This window comes from Clytia hemisphaerica, unplaced genomic scaffold (assembly GCF_902728285.1).
Source record: "Clytia hemisphaerica strain Z4C2 unplaced genomic scaffold, Clytia hemisphaerica genome assembly, whole genome shotgun sequence".
NCBI classification, from domain to species: domain Eukaryota; kingdom Metazoa; phylum Cnidaria; class Hydrozoa; order Leptothecata; family Clytiidae; genus Clytia; species Clytia hemisphaerica.
In genome coordinates, this window is record NW_027103722.1 from 311672 (window position 1) to 333031 (window position 21360).

General features: G+C 37.0%; 4 protein-coding genes across 5 annotated transcripts in view; 2 read left to right on the forward strand and 2 right to left on the reverse strand.

The window, feature by feature from the left end:
- Positions 1-21360, forward strand: part of LOC136804575 (cytosolic endo-beta-N-acetylglucosaminidase-like) — a 49187-nt gene that overhangs the window by 13114 nt on the left and 14713 nt on the right. For both annotated transcript variants that reach the window (XM_067061173.1, XM_067061174.1), the window contains exons 5-6: positions 576-741; positions 1615-1718. In XM_067061173.1, the coding sequence (XP_066917274.1) occupies positions 576-741; positions 1615-1718 (270 nt within the window). The remainder of the gene's footprint in view (positions 1-575; positions 742-1614; positions 1719-21360) is intronic.
- LOC136804579 (uncharacterized) lies at positions 4242-9210 on the reverse strand. The gene is made up of 4 exons (XM_067061177.1): positions 9056-9210; positions 8372-8559; positions 7069-7180; positions 4242-5636 (listed from the first exon to the last, which is right to left on the reverse strand). The coding sequence occupies exons 2-4, from the start codon at positions 8549-8551 to the stop codon at positions 4666-4668; spliced, it is 1263 nt and encodes a 420-aa protein (XP_066917278.1). The 5' UTR covers positions 8552-8559; positions 9056-9210; the 3' UTR covers positions 4242-4665.
- LOC136804577 (uncharacterized) lies at positions 10407-13362 on the forward strand. The gene is made up of 2 exons (XM_067061175.1): positions 10407-11730; positions 12877-13362. Exons 1-2 carry the CDS (start codon positions 10453-10455, stop codon positions 13051-13053), a joined length of 1455 nt encoding a protein of 484 aa, XP_066917276.1. The 5' UTR covers positions 10407-10452; the 3' UTR covers positions 13054-13362.
- On the reverse strand, positions 17044-20548 carry LOC136804615 (uncharacterized). The gene is made up of 5 exons (XM_067061219.1): positions 20074-20548; positions 19675-19944; positions 19432-19549; positions 18151-19289; positions 17044-17987 (listed from the first exon to the last, which is right to left on the reverse strand). The coding sequence occupies exons 1-5, from the start codon at positions 20546-20548 to the stop codon at positions 17044-17046; spliced, it is 2946 nt and encodes a 981-aa protein (XP_066917320.1).

Below are 21360 nucleotides of genomic sequence, written 5' to 3' on the forward strand. Positions count from 1 at the left end.
GTGTCTGCCTATTGTTATATTATGCTGATATAAGCAAAAAAATGTTTTTCTTTTCCTCTTTATGACCAATCTTGCTCCCCAATCTTGTGACTCTAATTTAAAAACGAAACCTTTAAGCTTTTCCAAGCATAAATCTATTTCAAAAATTGGCAAATCGAATCAAAACGAATAGCAGAAAAAAGGCAAAGAAAGGCAAAAAATGGTTGAAATAGACCCACTTTGGCTGTAACTTTTGATCCTGTTTAGACAGATATAAAACTAAAAATACATATTAGAGATCTCAGCGAGGGTTAAACTTTCAGAAAGGTGTAAATTCAAGATTTTTGGCGTCCAAAAGCAATTTCAACCAATCCTCACGGATTCTCCGCAGTCTAGATTCGAGCATCAGATCGACCGTGTGATTATTAGTACTAAAATGCATTCAATGACTTCAATAATAATCCGAATACCCCAAATACCAAAAAAGCGTCCATTGAATGTATTGATTTTAGCAATGTCTCCCTCATTCGAACATTTTCCACTCGCTGTTAGAGTTATAGAGACTCCATAGAGTATTATTTATCATATTTTCACAGGTTGTTCTTCGATGTTTGTGACGGTATCTTCCTCAACTATAATTGGTCACCTATTCATCTGACAGAATCTCTAGCACAAGCTAAACAAAGAAAACATGATGTTTACGTGGGCGTTGATATCTTTGGGCGGGGGTGTCCTGGAGGCGGAGGTTGGAACACGAATAAAGTAGGTATGTTTTTAGACTTACTTGTAATCTTTAATTGGCGGACACTTTAATTATTGGACATTGTTGACCCGTTTCTAAAATTCGGACACTTCTGACTAACGGATTAATCAACGGACACTTTCACTCATTTACACTGTCTTCTAATTGGAGTGGTTAAAATTGCTACATTAAAGCTACTAAGGGGCGCATCATATCTCAAGACTTTTTACCCAAAGCCTCGAAGTCCCCAATTCTATGCTTTTTGCCTAAAAATGGACATGTTTGGATAAAACATCGAGTCACTTCTTTGAAAAAGGCATGCCTTTACACTGTTTTGCTAAAAATACATAAAATATGCTATATTTTACTGCTTTGAAGCCTGAATCTTTTCCCCCATCTAGAGATTCGCATCCCAATCGCATCTAATTTTTGCCCTTCCCCCTTGATCTTCAAAAAAGCTTTTTCTCCCCCGTTTTGGCATTTTTGCCACTACAAGGGGACACTATGAACTGTGACCTTGTCACATTCCAATGGTCATTTGTTGGCCGCTAAAGAAAGATTGGAAGATGATTCGATGTGTTCTGTCAGAAACTGCGGTTTTGGTTTCAATTCATGGTATGCACCATTGCAATGTATGTATTCCACAGGCCCAACAGCTGCTGGGTTGAAATTGACGTATTGACTGATATTACGTCACTTACAACCAATCAGCTGTTGGGTCTATGATGTAAAGTCAGAAGACATTGCAATGGTGCATATCATCAAAAGAGCAAACTTATTCTCGCTTGATATCACCTCTTGTAGAATTATATTTAAGGGATATAGAATTCAGTCCTTTACCCTTTATTGGCCTTTATTCTTTAAGATTTAGCTAAACCTGTTACGTTTTTCAGGCGTTGAAAATAATTCGAGAGCATGATTTATCTGCAGCCATCTTTGCTTTCGGTTGGGTGTATGAGAAGCTTGGAGAATCAGTTTATCACATCAACAATGAAATGTAAGTTTCCTTTTGATAGCCAACCGGCATGAAATATCAAAACAACGTCTATTTGATATCCCTATAACGTCCATATAACGTCATGAGAAAATCATTAAAGCCAGACTGACATTATGTTTTCCGAGGTCTGAATCGCTGCTTCAAAAACGCTGAGCTTGCATAAAGATTGCAGTTATTCAACCAATCATCAATGCAAAATATAGCGCGTGACGTAACTTAATTGTTCGATTCAACACTTCAATGTATTCACTTTAATATAACATTTTAATGACCAGACGCAGAGAGTTTACAATGTTTTGACTGCAATGTGTCAAATAAGAATTGGAATGAATTGTCTGCGTTTTTAATGGAGGTGTGGAATGTTTTTACAGGATAAGCAAACAGACTCATGAATAGATATACTGGCTTTAAAGTGGAACTCACCAAGAAACGTAATGCAAAATCCAGGTTTTTGGTGAGTTGCTCGCTCCGTAGGGTACGGTGCATATGGCGCATAGCATCATCATTTAACAGATTTCTGTGCAATCATTTTTTACTATATTTCCAACTCCAGAAAGGTCCAAATACCCCAGTGCCAACCTGGATCTTTTTTCACTTTTAGAGGTTCCCCAGTTTAAATAAATCACGCAACTTCCGCCATCATGGAAAGAAACGTCCGCTTTTATAAGTAAAACCTGAAAACCCTCTTTTGGCAATAAATATTTTTCAATCAAACTCCAACGGAATCTATAACATCTTTGATTTGACGAGGTTACCATTTAGAAAAAAAATGTTTAAAATCAAAATAACAAAAAAGCTACTTGAAGTTTATAAATATAATTATGAATGAGAAACAAACATCAATTTTGAATCCCTTATTTTCAATTAAAAACATTACTTCATTCTTTTTTTACCTTCCAAAAACAACAAAAATCTGGTGGATTCTTTTACAGTCTTTTACCTAAGCAAATGCATATTACCATATACTACTGGGTCACTTAATCGCGACATCCAGTCTATAAAAAAAGCTTTAAGTGGACCCCGGGATAAGTTATCAACTGACATTCGGAGGTGGGTACTTAAAGGGATAATCAGAAGGTTAGTAATATTTCGCAAGTGGGATTTTTCACTTCAGCTGAGCAAAATCTCAAAATATTTTTGCCTAACTATTTTTCAAAGTCGAGACATTTAAATTACAAGTTTTTGGCTTTTAGGATTAAAACAATATAATTTCAACGTAAGAACCGTGTAAGAACCCATTTTCAAAAATTTCGAATTCTGATTTCTCGATTTTGGAAAATTGTTTTACGCAAAAATACTTTAAGCTTTTACTAAGGACCGCAGAAGGTTTCTATAATCTGAATACCTCAATCCATCTGATTATCCCTTTAAACTCATACCTCAAACTATGCTACTCATTTCACCATCAGTATATAAAAGAAGAAATCAGAGCAGGGATCTCCAGGCTAAAAGTTAACATGTTTATTTTGTGTAATTCTAAACTCACTAAAAATACAAACAAGCAAACTTAAGATACTGACATAATAAACGTACTGAATTTATGTATTTGCACTTTTGAGGTAAAGTGACTGACGCGATTTGGAATAACCCACAGTTTTGACCCGCAAAATCAAGGCCGGTAAAAGTGCTGATTAACCGTCGTCCTCAGTCAGTCAAGATGTAGACAAATTAGAAGCTTATCGTTTCCGCCGCAAGAAAAGGCAGATACGTAAACTCGGTAGTGATTATACCAAATGGTTAACAAAGCTTTAGAAGGGTAAATAGAGTACCACAAGAAATAAAAAACATAAAACTGTTTCAATGTGTTTCGTGTAAGTTTACAAGTCTTTATCATCCATATAAAACTTACTATGAAAACGGATAAGTGAGGTGGGTTCGGGTTGGCGAAAAGCGACTCGATACTTGGTCTGAGTTCATCCGCGTTACTCCGAACTCAGGACAACCCGTACTGGTAGCCAGACCAGCACTTCAAAGCAAAACATCAAATTTCACAAAATTCGTGGGCTTTTGATAAAATTTAGACAATACAGGCTAGAGGAAATCCTCACTTTAACGTACAATATTAATGTAGAAATCTTTTATAATACAGTAAAACCTTAACGGACGCTCTAAAAAAAGTGGTCACCTCTAATTAGCAGACAATTCTATTTTCCCGGGCCATTTCCTTGTTAAATCCTCATAAAAAAGAATCCAAATGGCGGACACCCAATGAGCTTTTTCAGAAAGAATTTGAATATGGGAGGGGGTGGAGGATATAATATTTTTTAGAAATTTACCCCCCGGACATAGTGAATTTTGACCCCACGGACAGCAGGTTCTGACCCCCTGGGACAGGCGTCAATTGACCCCCTGTACATTCGAAGTAACCCTCAAACAGAGCAAGATTACCTCCAAACAGAGCAAGTTTACCCCCCGGGCAGGGCAAATTTTGTAGATTTTTCACTACCCCCGGACACTATATCCTCCAACCCTCCCATGTACAGACATTTTTGACTGGTCATAGACTTAAAAGATTAGACAGGATTGATTTATCCAAACAATTTATTTCTCAAACACATCAAAGTTTCACTGAACAAATTGCTTATAGACGTTTGTAGCGATCCCTTTATTCAGTCGGTGAATTTGCTTATGCCATAAAAATGATAAATTTACAGGGTCCTCAAGACTACTATGATTTATAAAAAGTAAATTAATGCGTTTGTTTGAATAATCATTCTCTTGTTCTTCCATGTCCTAGTGTCTCTAGAAAAGCACTTTAAACCAAAATTTTACATACTTAATTCCTTAATAGTACCTTATACCAAAATTAGAGTACAGAATTGAAAAGTTTCTAAAAGGCGGACACTTCTAATTAGCGGACACTAACCCTATTCCCCGGTGATGCTGTATTATTTTATTTTTAAGTATTACACAATTTTGAAACGTCTTTTGTTTTTTTTGCTTTTCGCTACCATACGGCAAACCAATTACAAATGCCACCTACAGTTTGTAATCCACATTTACCCAGAATGCCATTCTCATTCGGCCCATTCCCTTTCGCCGTGGTGCATTGCGTTGTTGTCATGGACTTCAAACTCTCTTTAATGGATGGTGGGAAAAGTATTACACCTCGAGTGGTAATCTCAACAGTGATCAGCTTCATGGAATCTTGGAAAGCGATACCGTGTTTGTTTAACTCCCCTCCAATACAGGTTGCGGTTGCCGTCGGTTTTGCCCAATCTCCCACCCGTATAAATGCCATACCGGTTGTTTTTTCAACACAGCCAATCGAATTCCTCGTATGAATTTCAGGTCTGAAACGCATGTGTTCATTCGCATCTAGGAAGGTGCAAATACTCGCGTAGACTGACCCAGAATCCAATTCGAAATTCTCAGCTTCTTGAACATCGCAAAGCATTGTGGTTCCGATGTTTGGTTGATCAGGTACTTTTGGTTGAAGCGTGAATCGAATGCGGCCAGCAAAAATCGCTAACCATAGAGAATGCTGTACGGCAAACCCAAATTCGTTTCCAAACAACTTGTTACCATTCTCCCACCAGTCTGAAGTCAACATGGCGGAACTAGCTGCGGAAGCGACCAAAACCCCTTGCATAGAATCTAAACTATTCGTAGAATCTCGAATCAAATCGGCAACCAATTTCAAAACATATGAAGAGGGACCTTCAAGGTTTTCAATATCATCCAACCATGCCAGAGCTGTTAAACACCAATCATGAGCATTCTTAAACACACCCATAGCTCTGCAACCTCCTCGAAGTGTGGTCACACATGCCGCGTTACAAAACTTGTGGTTATACTTGCTTTTTAAACCTTGAGTGACGGGTACATTATTTCGTTTGAACACATTTCCTTGATACAAATCGGCTACACTTGTTCCTTTCAAGATCATGTTGTCGTACATCTCCTTAATAGGACTTCCTGGAAAGCAAAAATATGCTATCTGAGATTTTTAACTTACATTTCCGTCCCAATAGTATAATATGATATGAATACGTTATGAACATCACTTGCCTTGTATTCAAACAATTACCATAGTGATTGTCTCCCTTGGGACATTAAATGATTCTTTTATGAATAGGAAGTAGTTTTGATTAAATCCGCTGGGAGTTAATCACCATGGCAATAATTTCAAAACGAGGCAAGGGATGTTCGTGACGTAATTTATGAAAAGGTCTATTGCAAGCATTGGAAGAAAACAATTTCTTAAGCGTTTCCTCTAATTTTGAATTTCCCGTCTGGATTTACCAAAGATAATTGCAACATTAGGTAGCTCAGCGGAATTTCCATAACTCAAACACGCAAGGGGAACTCGAATTTGTTCGAGTTAAGGCAATTTTGAGTTATGGAATAAGGTTTTTTAGGCATTGTTAATTGAAGGGACTACAAAACGTGTTCGAGTTAAGAAGATATTCGAGCTATCATAGTCATTATAAAAACACTGGTCTGACGGCTTTTGTCTCTTTTTATTGTTAAAAGATAGAGCTTACGTACCAAAATCGACATATTTTGCAAACATTTTGATCATGTGATTAGAAAATAGACCAATCCCAAAGAGGAGATTTTGATAACGTGATCAACAAGTATGCAAATCGCAACTTGTCTTTTGTTTGTAACAAAAGAAAATTGAACAAAAAGCTAAAACAATACATTGCCAGACCGGGGTTTTTTATAATGACTATGGAGTTATAGATATAGTTATCATACAATTATAACTCCACTATACAGGGTGTCCGGAAAAAAAGTATCGAGTCGTACCACTTCTATAGAAAGAAAGTTCTTGTGTGTGTTTTCACACTAAATTTGCAATGTTTATCAAAGTTTCTCTCTATGTCATATTTAATTGTCATGGGACATCTTTTATGAATAGCTTTTACAAAAAACAATTCTCAATAACTTTAACGCCATGAAAATTGTAAAGAAAGTTAGTTAATTCTTTTTAATCATAATGACCGTTGTAAAAACAATTATTGTGTTGGTAGATACTTTCTTACATTTTGTTAAACACACGCAACAACCTTCTACTCAGAATCATGTTTGAACTCGATACTTTTTTCCGGACACCCTGTAGAGGTTCGAGTTAGTTCTACTATACATTCATTCAGGCTACGTAGCGCCTCGAAAAGGTTGAAGTGAGCCCTAGTTATGTTTAGATCATCAAGTTTATGTATCTACCCATTTTGAAGATGGAAGAGTGACTGAAACGATTTTGAAAAACTCACATCTTTGAGGTGCAAAATCTAGGGCTGATAAAAGCTTTACTCTATCATATTTCTCAGTCAGTTAGGATCTAGAAAATCAAAAACTAACCGTCTCCGCTACATGAAACAAAACATAATAAACTCGCTATTACCTGCTGGATAATCTTTGATGGTATTCTCGTTGTAGGTATAGAAATCTGCTCTCATAATATTACGCGCGTTGACTGGTCCATCTGGGTAACACAATTCCCGACATCTTCCGTCCTAAAATAACAAGAAAAAAATTAAAATTTATCTCATTTTTTGTTCAAGACACAGAATATCGGACAAAAATATTTTCTCTCTAATACTGCCTGAAGGTGGCGGGGCCAAGTTTTTAATATTCTTTTGACGGACCATGACTATAACAGTTCATGGTTGTTGCCAATTAAGTTCCCCCAAAGATTCATGAAATTTTTGGTAGTCCCCAGAGTTTTCGACCCTTTTAAAAGTTTGTCCCACAAAAAAAGGGCTATTCAATGTAAATTGTGTTGCAGTTCGAAGGTTAAGATAAAATATTTTGCTCATTTTATATAAAAATACTGCGCCGCAAGGGAAAACTTTTCAGCTTCATGGGCTTTAATTTGAGTAATTGAAGCCAAGCATTAAGATGAAGTATTCAGCCCCTGCGTTAAATGATGAGATTTCAGCTCCCCCCCCAAGTACATTAGGTCACCCCAAATATTTGAAACATCTTTAGCCCCCACCTTTTCTTGGGCTTTTTTGAGGGTGTAACCCTATAGCTAACAGGCTGACGCTATGACCTAGCACAGTTTTCTGTACTAGTATTTTGATTGGCTTAGAAATCTCGATAAAGCAATTATTTTACGAGTAACGACTTTTGGCAATTTTCTATATCATATCAACAGGCAAAGAGTATTTCACAGATCTTAGGATAAACTATTTTTTTAACAAAAAATTAGAATTGTGACACTTCATAACGTTATGAAAAGGGGTCAGAAGGGGCCAGCAAGTACCCAGTCTGTTCCTCTAAAGAATCCTGCATTGTAACACGCATGCGTAATTTGTCGTTCTTTAAAACCATATGTAGTAAATTCCCTTGAAAACCAAAGAGGAATGAATCTGTAGGGGGTTTTGGACGGTGAAAGGACAAATGTTTCAAGCCAATCCAAGAAGTATTTGTCCCTCTAAGCCATTTTTTCATGTGAAAATTCTCAATTTTACGTCTTGATTCGCGAAAGTTTATGCTCCCGAAAAATATTTTTCCCTTTAATTCGCAAAAGTAAATGTCGTGAATTTCACTATTTTTCGTCCTCGCAAAAGTTTCTGCTCGCGAAAGTTTGTACGCCTAAAGTAACCTTTTAGCCCCTGTAAAAATGAAAAAATCTTTTTTATACCCCCTGGAAATGTTTGTCAACCCCCCTGTTTGGATATAAAATGGAATGGCCCATTTACCATCAGAAAGCATGCATGGTGTTTTGTTTTACATCCAGCAATAGAAGCACACATCCCTGCCGCTTCCCATTCCAGACCTTTCTCTTTTTCCACTTCTTGCTCGTCATAAATATCTGTATCCATGGTAACAGATTTCCATGAAAACCCAATCACAATTAATAACAGTACAAACCGAGTCATCCTCCACACTAAAAAATAAATAAATAGGTATTTGAGATTTTGCCAAATGATCAAATTAGTCATGGGTCAATTTTTGTAATTCAAAAGTCCAGAGGAATTTGTTGAAACTACTGTACATATCTGTCCGGGGGGGTATTACCCTGGCCGACCGACGGGGTGTGCCACTGAAGCTCGAAAAATGGACCCTACGTGGGACTCCGTTTTAAAAGTGACCCCGAAAGAAGTGACCCTGAATGGGACTGAAATTCCAAAATGTTTTCAAAATTTTCTGTATTTCAAACCCCCCCCCATACTCTACGAGGGACTTATTTTTCTATTTTGGTGTTTTTACGACCCTAACTGGGACTCAGGGAGGTGAAAAAAGGTATCCTGGCCAGCGGTACATCCCGTACCCCTTTTTGCCCAAGTACCCATCCCCCACCCACCCATGGACATATTATATGTACTCTCATGCTAAATAGTTTGTCAATTAAAATAGATTAAGAAGTTGAAGAGAATGCTCACCTTGAGCTGTCAAAAACTTTACTCTTTCTGTGTATAATGATTGAATAATATGAAAATTATTATTTAGACCATTATACAAAACTAAAAAATTCAAAAAAATATTACAATCGACGCATGAGTAAAAATCATAAATATGTTTATCTGCATGGGTATGATCTCTACACGTATTTTTTATAAGAACATTCAAAATTTTTGAAGTCTTCAAATGTTCTTAGCTTTTTGAGTTAAAGCCTAAAAATGTTCTTAACATATTCTTAATTTCCCCATTTTTTGAGCAATTTTGTTCATTTTCCTAAGAAATTGGGTGTTTTAGGGTCCCCAAAGTTCTTTTATTTGCTCCTAACATTTTGGCCATCGAAGCCTTATGTTCTTATATAGTTTGTTCTTATAAAAAAAACGTCTATTTCCTTAAATTTCCCGTCTTCTTTCAATATATATTATTTACGATTCGGTTATGAACTTTTAACGGCGTAAAAGTTTGTGATTATAATTTGCAGTATAATTATTTTTGGTGATTTTAGCTTCCTGATTCTCTGAACGTTGTTTCAACGTACATGTTATATTCAATACCAACTAAGTTGTACCGGCTAGCTACTTTTATTTCCTTAATTTCTTCAATATAATTATTTATTCGCATTCTGGTCAATGAATGGTCTAGTAATGTTGTTACATTTCCTTTTTACTTTTCAAATTCGTTGATGCGATTGATTAGTTGATGCTTTGGTTACCAAATCATAACATTTGCTGCACACATATTCTTTTGTTTCTAACTTTTTATTTTTTTTCATTGAAGAATTTTGAAATCACTTTCATCAAACAACTTTGGACAACTCGTCGATAAAGGGGTAAGCTTTTCCGCTATTAGAAAAATCTTTGTTTTCTTCGCAGTTACACATTTACATGTTTTTTATAAGAACATCCAGAATTTTTTAAGCCTAAAAATGTTCTTTAATATTCTTAATTTCGACATTTTTTGAGTATTTTTGTCCATTATCCTAAGAAATTGGCTGTTTTTCAGTCTGTGAAGCCTTATAAATATCATTAACATTTTCTTAATATTTTGGCCATCGAAGTGTTTTGTTCTTACAAAAAACGTATTAAATTGTTATCCAGGGGACACTTAAGAACCTTTTCCTTCAACGAAAAAATCTTTCTAAAAAGGTTATAAGCCGATCACTCTCTCTGAAAGGGTCCAAAAATCAAAAAATTTGTAAATATCCCCTTTAAACAAGGTTTTAGATTTCTATAAGCTATATGATTCTAGAGCAGGGTATTTTATACGATGTATGCCTTGAGCTAAGTAAAAAATAATTACTTTTTTTGTTTCCATAGATACAGCAAACATCATGAATGCATTTCGAGTGATAATACTGTCTTCATTACTGTTGATTGGGTCTATGGGGCGCACAGAGGCCGGTGGTATGTTCGGCCTTTTCATGGATGCATTAACAGGTTGGGCTAGCATGGGGCCTGGCGAGTGTGATGGTGGTGGTGGCGCGCCTATAGATCGTGACATTAAGATAGCTTCTGGCGAGTGTGCTTTACTAGAAGGTTGTAAAAGTACAACAAGACAAAACTGTTTCGAAGGTGTCGTTCCGTGTCGTAAATGTTATTATGAAGATACGCCCGTTAATGGGCGGAATATTATGAGGGCAGATTTTTATAGTTTTGATGAGGTTGAATTAAGGAAATGTTTTGATATAAAAGAAGATTGTTATCCAAGACGACCTGGTGTGTATCATGAAGGTGTTTCTGCTATCATTGGTGAAATGCTCGACGTGATGCTTTTGAAAGGTACAAGCGTGGCGGATCGGTATCAAGGCGCCCTTTTTAAAAACGTCAACGTACCTGAGTTTAGAGATCTTGATGGAGACTATAATACGCAATTTTGTGATGCCTCGTGCGTGGCGGAACTCCGTGAGGGGTGCATGAGTGTAGGGACAATGAGGGATGTTCGTGATTGGTGTTTGACCGCTTTAGATTGGACGTCAAGTGAAATCCCAAAGATGAAAGGCCCACCTTCTTATATATTGATGCTGGTTGCTAAACTTATTGAAAAGTTAAGAGGAGCTACCACTTCATTTGAACCGCCTTACATATGTAAGAGCGGTGACTGTTGGGCGAACTTTGTGCCTTCTGATGTGTTTGATCTTTGGGATGGTTTAGATGGGGCGTTAGTGGCGGCTGCGTGTACATCAGCAATGTTGACCGATGATTGGTTCTCAAGGCTTGACCAATATGATGGACTTAAGAGTGATTTTGGATTTGCAGTTCAGCATTCACTTTGGTTAGCCATCTATAGTGGGCGATTGGGTATATCGTTAAGGAAAAGAATCGAATATACACCCTACGATATTCAATATGGAAAACAAGTTGTTTGCAATGACAATGAAGCTGGTAATTACGAACTAGCAACGGGATCTGTATTTGCTTCACTCTGTGTCCTTTTTAATGGAGAACATAGAAACATCCACTATCATTTCCGCCCGGAAATTTTGTCCCATCAATCCATTGGTTGTGTTGAGAAAACAACGGGGATGGCTTACGTGCGGCCGGGCGATTGGGTGAATACATACGCGGATCATTTATTGAAACCAAAAGCTGTCTGTATTGGTGGTGGTCTGATGAAATATGGAATCGCTTTTGTTGATGCTCAGAAACATACAACAGTCGAGGTAACCATTCTTCTTTTGGTAAAGATGCCATTTCTCGGCATCAGGTGGTCCAGAAACTTAATAAATACCCCCATTTTCTTTATCTACTTTTCACGCTAAATCCGTTGGTAGCATCAGATATTTGATTTTCAGACCTCGAAAAAACCGTTAGTAAAGGGGGCCCTTGATAAGTTCTATCGATTCATTCAAAATTTGCAGGATATTCGAAGGGCAAATTTCTTCTTTCAATTCTGCACCCTATTAGGAGCATAATATCAAAAATTTGCCCTGGTCTAAGGGGTGCTTTTTTTATAAGAATAGTGTACTTTGGATAAGGGTCAAGTATTCTTAAGAAATTATCAAAGAATTGAGGGTGAAATAGTCTTAACGTATTCTTACTTTTTTAGACTTGACTTTTATACAAACACGAGAAATTATCAATTTGTGAGTTTGGAGACTTGAATGTCTATTGGGAAAATAAATTATATTATTAATTAAAAAATAAAATTATATTTCAACCTCAAGATTTCAGTTTAAGTCTAACTAACAAAAGAAGCAGGTTTTCCTGTTAACCAAATTCAAAATGACTGTATACTTATCGAATTCTGTGAAACTCACCTTATAGGGTATTCTTAGGGTATTTTTACGATTCACCCTGATATTCTTATACCTTAAGGGAACTTATTTTGGCGGGAACTAATTTTGGCGAGCAGCGAAAATCTTAAAAAATTTTAATTTTGGCGGGAACTAATTTTGGCGAATAGTGAATTTTTTTTATTTTGGCGGGAACTAATTTTGGCGAATGACAGCGTAAATCTGTTCTATTTTGCCTTATTTTGAGCAGTTTTGATGAATTTCAGGGGTTATTTAGGCAAGGAAACAAAAAATCTAATTTTGGCGGGAACTTATTTTGGCGAGTGAGCAAAATATTTAATTTTGGCTGGAACTAAATTTGGCGAATTTCGTCTAAATTCGCCAAATTCGCCAAAATTAGTTCCCGCCAAAATAAGTTCCCTTAAGGTAGAAGATATTCTTATAAAAAAGCGTGTATTTTCCTTACATTTGATCAAGGAACTATATGTAAAGTTTTCTTTTATGCCTTTCTATCTATTAAGGAATATGTTCTTATAAAAACGTGTATCTCATACATAATCTCTTTGATTTCAGATAACGAAACGAGGCGTGACCCTCCATCCGCCATCAATTGGGGTGAGTTTGGAAGAGGGCGAATTCCCAACTTGTCAATACATAAGTAGGAACGGAGTAGCAGTGGATAAAGTATCATTTGGCAAATGTGGATTATCGAGATATGGTCATATATGTAAATGGGAACCTGTTTGGTAGCAGCCTCTCTTTGAGAAGAAAATATTTATTGGAATTATGAACAGTGAATTGTATTGAAAATGATTTTCATACAAAATTATTTATTCAACTTTTTGAAAAAAAATTATTTTTTAATTAATCTATCGAGAAATAAGGAAATGTCGCATGCTGATGCAAACTTCAAGTAATGCAGTGTTTTGAAGATTTTACCTCAATATTTCATTTGAAGTTTTGTATATGCATATTATTATAGTTACAACAATCTAAGAGCGCCAATAAATGGACTGAGTCTAATTATAAGTCCCAAGTTATTCAACAGAAATTTTGTTTCAAATTGTAATTTCATTAGTTTAAATTTCCGACATTTATTCAAATATATTGCAAATATATTTTATGTTAATCTACGAATGTTGGAAAGATAATTTTGAGTAGATTAGCTTAACACTGAAAAACGTTTCAAAAAATGAAAAAGAATTTATCAAAATGGCTATATGTTACTTTTCTCAGCATTCGAACACTACATGGATGGAGATTTTCATTTCCAAAGGCTAATTAAAAAAAAATTATTATCAAAGAATATATCATGTATTCTATTCGAAAGGTCTTAAGAAAACTAAACAGAAAACAGCGGTAACAAACAATTCCCTTACCTAGCTCGAGAAAAAAAGTATGTACAAAGCAAACAAAAAATAGTTGAAGGATCAAATTCTGGTATAAAAACTGATATTATCTCGCAACAGTCATCAGATTATCAACTAACACCCATATTACTGTATCACATCATATCATAAACGACTCCAATCTACCGTTCATAGTATGTTGTGAACCAAACTTTAGCGAAATTTCTTGCGCCTGAAATATCTATCGTATACCTTATCGGCCCTTTTTACGCCGGTCCTTATTGGTGTTATTTGTGGGCTCTTGGCGTAATAAGGGCCGGTGTTAAAAAGGCCGGCGCAAAAAGGGCCAAAATTTTTTCCTAAAAGCAGCGTTAATTTTTGACCAATTTTTCTCAATTTAAAGGATTTTAGGCATGATTAAAGGATGAAAACTATCCATTTTTTTACTCTATATCCAAAACTTCACGAAAATCAATGATTTTCAATGAAATTTTCAACAGTTTAATACTGAAAGATGACATTTTAATGTAAATTTTAATTAATACTTACTGTTTTGAAGCCTGAATAGTGATTTTTACAAGTTTTGGCGTTATTTACGGCCCTAATTGGCGTAAGCCCAAAATTAGGCTGTGGCGGAATAAGGGCCGGCGTAAAAGGGGCTGGCGTTAAATTAGGGCCGACGTAAAAAGGGCCGATAAGGTAGATAAAATGCTGAAAATAGGAGGAACTAACTTTGTGCAAAAGTCTACAAACTTGGCCAAAAAAGTACGAAAATCTGATTGAAAGAATTTAAAAATTAATCCCTTGGAATTTCAACGAAAGTTTAACTACCGGAGGTTTCTGTGGCATTCACAATACTTATAAACACCAAAAAAGGAAACTATTGTTTCTGTATCTTTTATTTGACTCCACTACTATGTATGAATATATTTTTGTAAATGGTGAAAATAGTCTGAGATAAGAAGAACAATTTAGCAACTACAAACCTCAAAGGGGAGGGCTTCAACCCCATTCCGCCATTCCGTCAAATTTTTTCTTTGATTTCCGACATACTGTCTAAACGAAATTTAAAATTTCCCCACTCCGTCTCCGACAAGAACCTAATTTCCGAAATCCTGTCCAAATTTTCGACAAGTTCTGCACTCCGCACTCCGCAGAAAAAAAGACAGGATTCCGTCCCTCCGCCAACCGCGAAACTCCGCCTCTTAAAAGGCCCTATACTTATGTTGGGGATGGAGAGATATTCAAAAATTGGTGGAATCTAATATTGTAAGCGGCTGTAGCTCGAAGATAGCAATAGGTTGTGGGTTTGGACCCTATTCTAAAGATCCCAAAATGGTAGTTGATGCCTTGCTGCTCGATGCTTAGTAACTATAGAGAGGGGTCAAGGAAACTCCTTCCTTCAGGTAGACATCTAAGGAAGAGGAAGCCTATGGGTCGCCTTCGACTTTTTCGGTTGCAAACTTACTTACATTTTAATTAACACTGTTAGTCGGTCAGATAGGTGAAATTTTCGTCTCCGGAATGGGAGCAATCCTAAGGTGGTTTTTTGGTATCCTTAGACATCCTAGTTATGGAAAAAGTTGGTCGACCAGATCAAATCGGTAGCTTAATATAATTTTTAGGCCCAAATGTGTGGCTCGGTGGTGTGAAATTGCAGCAAAAAAATCGCTATTTTGGGGGGTCTGGCTAGCTTGATTCTGCTATAACTTTTGATCTAATAGTGTTTTGTGCTTGAAATTTGGAGGGGTTTTTCGTCATTATATGTTAAATTCGATGGCAAAAATTTTTTTTCAAAAATTTGATGTGGGGACCTACAACTGGCCCTTCGAGGCCAGCAAAGACCTAAAAATGAAATTTTCGTACATGAGCTATATTTTTGAGCGTATATCATGATGAACTGGCTGAAATATCTGGAAAATGCTTTGAAATAGTTCACAAAAGTTCACTAACATGAAATATATTTAAAAAAATTATATACTGGTCCTAATTAGTTAAAGGTAAGAAAAGATAGAACTCAAAATTCTCAAAAAATCACTTTTTTAGCATTTTCTATACAAAAAATGTCATATCTTTTCATTGAATGATCAAAATCACTTGAAGTGTTAAAGAATGTTTTCTTTACTAAACCCAAACTAGAATAAAGGGGTAGGGTCCCAAGACTGGCTCTCAAACGCCGTCTGAGGCCAAAAATGGTATGTTTATTCCTGGTCCGATTTTCAAGTTTTCAGAGATATTTTGAATAGTCTCAAAAGCAAAGTATAGTTTATAATAGACAAGTAGATAAAATAAATATAGAAAATCACTTAAATAATAAAAAAGTTCATTAAATGAAGACTTCATCATAATCTTCATCTTCATTTGATTCTTCTTCACTTTCAAAATCATTTTCCTCGTCGCTAACTTCCTCATCAAAACCATCCCCCTCATCAAAATCGTCGTTGTTTAACTCAAAAACCACGAAGTTATCACAATTTTGCTTCGTACAAGCATCTGTGCATTTTAAAGAATTGTCTACACAAGGACATGAACCAGCCACACATCTTTTTTTTTTGTACAAGTACAAAACATCATTTCAAGCACCTCGTCAGGTGCAGGTTTGACATGGTTCCACGAAATGATGAAATCTCCTTCATTTTCATCCCAACCCAATCCAATAGGAGATGGAATTTCTGGATGACTCTCCAATGATTGCCTCCATATGTAAACCTGGTATGAGGCTCTCATACTGTGTTGCCTGAGACTGTCAGCACACGGAGGTATTGACTTCGGGTCCAGATGACCATGTTTGGCTGCATACATCTTGTAACGCACAATGTTCGTGTCGTCTTCTTTATGACCATATAGGTCACACACGAATTTCTGGATTTGCTCGAACTGCTCCTCCGTCAATTCGGGTGACACTCCAAAGTTGGCGAAAAGGTTGATGTAATCTTGGTCTTTCATCATTGTTTTCACTGGCTGGACTTTTCCTTTCCCAGCAAATGAGCTGATCGTGTCACAGCCAGTAAACCCATGTAATCCAAGGAGTGCTTTCGATGCGTTGACGGTATCTTTGACTCCATACTTGGTTTCCAGTGACTCTACGATTCCATCCAGACTGATGATTCTTGCTTTGTTCTTTACGCCGGTTTTCATAAAAAGCGTGCAGTTGATTTTATTGGCGAGCCCAAGAGCAATTAGCAGGACATCGGTGTCTGGGGTATGAATTACAATTTTGTCAAAGGTTTGGGATATGTGCTTGGCGTGAAAGATCAAACGAGTGTCTGCTTCCTCGTGGTTACAGAACAATTCTGATACGTTTGTATCATTCTGAATGTTGATACAGGTTTGATCAAAGCCAACATTCACATTAGTCGTCCCAATACATGTATGGTTGGCTTTCCATCTTTCAGCGAGGTATCGAATCAGTGCCATCTTGTTTTTGCCATTCGACAAAAGAGACGTGAATTGCTTGATCTTCTGAGAGCCAATGATTTTCTTGATCTCCAGTTTTCCACTTTCTCGGTTCTCTCTCTCTTTCTGCATTTTTGATCGATTTGTCACGATAAACGTCAAAAACGATGTCCACTCGTGATGCATTTCCAGAGGAAGATATGGCCGATGCTAGGAGATGATCTGCATAACTTTGATAAGTGTGTCCTGTTGGTTTTACTTTTCGTACCAATGCCATACCGTCGATGATCGCAGCAAATGGTTTGTCAACTTTCTGCTGAGGGGCAACATCTTTTTCCAAATGATGCATCAATGAAGATTTCGTTGTCTTGTTTAGTGATCCATTGGATTCAGCCAAAGACCATGGAACGGGACCAAGCGGAAAACGAAATACTTCTTTGAGGTCGAGTTGGCGGAATTGTTGGATTAATGCAATCTTGCCAAAAATGTTGCTCTGGGTTGAGAACTGAGCTTCTTTACCATTTGGCATCTTTACTGTTTTCCTCAATAGTTTGGTGAAAGTACCCAAATTAAGCCTATTTAACGTTGCGAAGAAGTCAACTTCGTTACTTTGTAATCTTTCTTGTTGGAATTTCACCAAAGCGTTTTCACCAAGCATTTCAGCATCAAGAAGTTGATCTTTAACCTCTTCTGTGGGCGCAACACCAGATGTCAAGCTCATCAAATCGCATTCTTCAAAAGGATTGATGAACATTGAATCAATTGTATCTTTGACGTTCTTTACATCCTTTTGATCCCGTCTGATTCGAGCAGGGCTAAGGTCTGGGTGTTTGGAATTCCTTGACATGGAAAGAAACTCCTGCATGTGCTTCCTAACTTCCGCTCTGTATGCTGCAGTGAGAACCCATCTTTGAACAGCTCCGTGGTTTGTACTGAAGCCTGAAAATAAATCAATAAAAGTCTGAAAATGGACAGTTTTTACTTTTCAGTAAACAAAGTTCTTTTAAAAACTATTTTTTTTACAATCTGCTTTAGGCTACTAGCTTTCAGGCAATGTCTTCCAGTCATTGTTTAAAGTAGTTGGTTAAAATCAAACACATACCTGTTGTTCCACCGGGTGTCTTTGTGTCTTTGTTGATTGTAGTTTCGATGACTTTATCAGCTTCCATTCTTCCGAAAGGATTATCAGATGACAGTTGGACGGAGAAGTTACCACTTTGGAATTCGTCGTAAATATCAGGAAAATCTTCTTTGAGGTGTGTCAGTTCTTGGTAGTGAGCAGTTAGGTAACGCGAGTAATTTGGACGGTCGTATGCAAAGAACCAAGGTAAAGCCTGTCTAAGCGAAACAAGGTAGAGTGACCAATGACCACTTCGAGTTGCAAAGATTATGTTGAAGAGCAGCTCGCACATTTCAAGAAAGGTTAACCAAAACTTTGGAAGATCTCCTTTGTCAGACAAACTTTCTTTGAATGAAACGAGTTTGTTGGAATATTCTTCTTGCATTTCCGTTGAAGATACAACATCGGTGTAATTTTCGATGGTTTTGCTTCCAATGCTGTCATACAACGCTTTGACAGTTTTAGGATGTTCCTTCTTGAATTTTTCCAGTAACAAACGTGAAAATGCTTCATACAGTATCTTGTATGCTCTAACTGCCCTCTTGTAAGCCCGTGATCCCGAAAACATTGTATCAACTGAACCTTCGGCGACAAGAACACTTTGGATGACTAAATCCTTCAGTCCAGCGTCTTTGAATCTGGTAGCCAACACAGCGAGGAAGGTCATAATGATGTGGAATGTGCCCATCATAAGGAAGACGCTTTTAAACTTCTCTGGCTCCTTACACTTTATCTGATACGCTTTAGCATAGATCGCCTGATCGTAAACACAAACGATTGATTTGACATTGAGTTGATCTTTGATTCGTATAGCCCGCTCCAGCATGTGATAGATCGTCGACATTTCAGTGGCGGGGGCGTCCAAACAATCAAGATAACCAACTTGACTGGGTCTTATAGGTATATCTTGCCTTATCTTGATAAAGAAGCCTGTCCAGCTTGGCACGTGTTGCATGATTGGTTGGTGGATTCTTAAAGCTACCCATGTGTTATAGAGATGGACTTGATCGGCACAGAGGATATCAGCGAAAGAATCTTCTTTGGCAGCTGAGGTTGCCTTTGGCCCAACCCTTTTTCCAAGAATATAATCTTCGAGCAACGTCGGGGTGCTTTTAAAAGATCTAAAAGGGAAACAAGATATTTGCCTTATTCATTGCTGAAATAATATGCTTTAACATAAACGGTCAGACTACGGAAATCCATCATCATAAACAGATCAAGAGCAATTCAGAAATCCATTATGTTCGTTTGCAAATCAATTACCTTCGCTTTGTATGTACAGGCTCCGTTGTGAAACTTCCTCCACGTCCATCGATTTCAATTGTTTTCTTCACGTCTGGCTGGATAATGATTGAATTAACTTTGTGTGTCGTCCCTTCCCCTAAAATAAATAACATGACGGGTTTCTTTTGATATTTTAAAGAAATCCAAGATGTTAAAACGCCGAGGGTATTGATATTGTTATTTGAAATGATTTTGGAATTGTTGAATAATTTAATTTCATACCAGATAGTGTTTCTTCGAGGCGATCAATGTTATCTTCAGCAAGCATGGCAAACGTTTCTTTTTCGGTGGTTTCCGGAAGTTGAACCTTTTCTCCATCTGTTGAGTCAACTTTTTGGTAAGCCACCTCTGTCAGTAACGATTGAACCACATCATAGCTTATCCCGTGGCCCAATTTGTTCATTGTGCGTATTAGTTCCACATTGTTCGTCAAGTCTTTGATCTGACAAGCCAATAAACAACTTTTGGGTGTCAGTTTCTCTCCGTTGTGCACTAAAATTGATATAGTATAATTTGGTTTAAAGCAGAAACTAGATATTTTGTAAAATCATGAAATGAATTTAAATTTCTTAAACAGCAACATCCCTACAATGTTCAAGTATTTTAAAAGGTTCGACATACCTGCGTATACGAGATCTTGAGCAAACGAAAGTTTGAGTCGATTTACTCGATCTGATTGAGAATTGATGTTGCCAGAAAGTAAGACTGATAAGAATGAATCCAAATGTTCTGGTATTTGAAAATCGATGGCATTCATATCCTCAGGAGAAGGTGGCCATGGCATTGTGTAGTCAATGTCTTTTATTTCCTTCCTCATAATACTGCCACTTTGACAAACAACCGCTTTTGGTTCCTGAGCTTGATCGATTTCTGCAAGTTTCAATTTGGCCTCATACAATTCTGACACTATATCTTCTTTCTCCCACGAAGATGGGTAGAGGAAAATAGTTTTACCACGAGAGAGAAAAACGAAGTCGTTTGTTTTTCTTTCGATGGTTCGTCGAATGTTTCGCTTCCCACTTTCTGATTTAACTAACGATTGTAGAAATTTTTTAATTCGATGTATCTCGGGTTCTGGTGTTCTGGTGTATATCATTCAGACAGTTGAGGAGATCGGTAAGGTCATCGTTATCTCCATCGTCAAAAACAGTATCGGTGTCACCACATGGTTCTTGTTGGTTCTCGTCGTTTTTGGTCGAATGCGGACATAATCTCTGTAACACGTAAAGTGGTAGTGGGCTTCCTTTGCTATTAATTCATCGCTTGTGACAGCAAGAACATCAGAGTCGAATCTTTCCTGAGCCAATGTCCTGATTTTATCATCTGCTCGTAATTGAACACAAGGCGTCAGAATCTCTCGTGTCTTACTGCTTAAAACGTATTTGTCTGCTTTGCAAAATATACACTTTTTTGGAAGAATACTGCTTCCCGATTCAACAGAACTATGACGTGATGACCTTCTTCTCGGAGGCTCATTTTCAACATTTTCGTAATCGGTTTTCTCGTTGGTGAATAGTGGTTGGGTGCTCTGAAATATAATTTAGTATAACCATTAGTGAAAATCAATATATCACATCTCTTATACCCCTGTCTCATATCATTCAAAATAAGTCAGTGGTGACTTGCGGATTCTCTTGGGTTAGTTAAACCAAGAACTCTGTGACAAACTGTCAGTTGTTAAAATATACTTACTTTTAAAATGTTATCTAGAGTCTTCCAGTGGGTGTATGCATTTCTACACTTCAAATGATAGAATATATCAGGGTAATCATCATTTCCACCATCAGCACTACGTTGAATTTCTAACTCCAATACATTTTCATCGTTTCGAATTCGAGCGGCTTCCAACAGTTTCTTCCATGATTCAGAAGAGGGTAATTTTGTCAAGTCTTCGCTAGAGTCCGTAAT

Bases quoted from the DNA above. Each gene is read 5' to 3' on its own strand.
- LOC136804579 (XM_067061177.1), bottom strand. From the start codon at position 8,551: ATGACTCGGTTTGTACTGTTATTAATTGTGATTGGGTTTTCATGGAAA. The intron at 7,181-8,371 runs GTAAATGGGCCA...TTGTTATTTTAG, and splicing joins ACCATGCATGCTTTCTGATG to GACGGAAGATGTCGGGAATT. The intron at 5,637-7,068 runs GTAATAGCGAGT...TTTGCTTTCCAG, and splicing joins CATCAAAGATTATCCAGCAG to GAAGTCCTATTAAGGAGATG.
- LOC136804577 (XM_067061175.1), top strand. From the start codon at position 10,453: ATGGGGCGCACAGAGGCCGGTGGTATGTTCGGCCTTTTCATGGATGCA. The intron at 11,731-12,876 runs GTAACCATTCTT...CTTTGATTTCAG, and splicing joins AGAAACATACAACAGTCGAG to ATAACGAAACGAGGCGTGAC.
- LOC136804615 (XM_067061219.1), bottom strand. From the start codon at position 20,548: ATGATATACACCAGAACACCAGAACCCGAGATACATCGAATTAAAAAA. The intron at 19,550-19,674 runs GTATGAAATTAA...TATTTATTTTAG, and splicing joins CCTCGAAGAAACACTATCTG to GGGAAGGGACGACACACAAA. The intron at 19,290-19,431 runs GTAATTGATTTG...TTTCCCTTTTAG, and splicing joins CCTGTACATACAAAGCGAAG to ATCTTTTAAAAGCACCCCGA.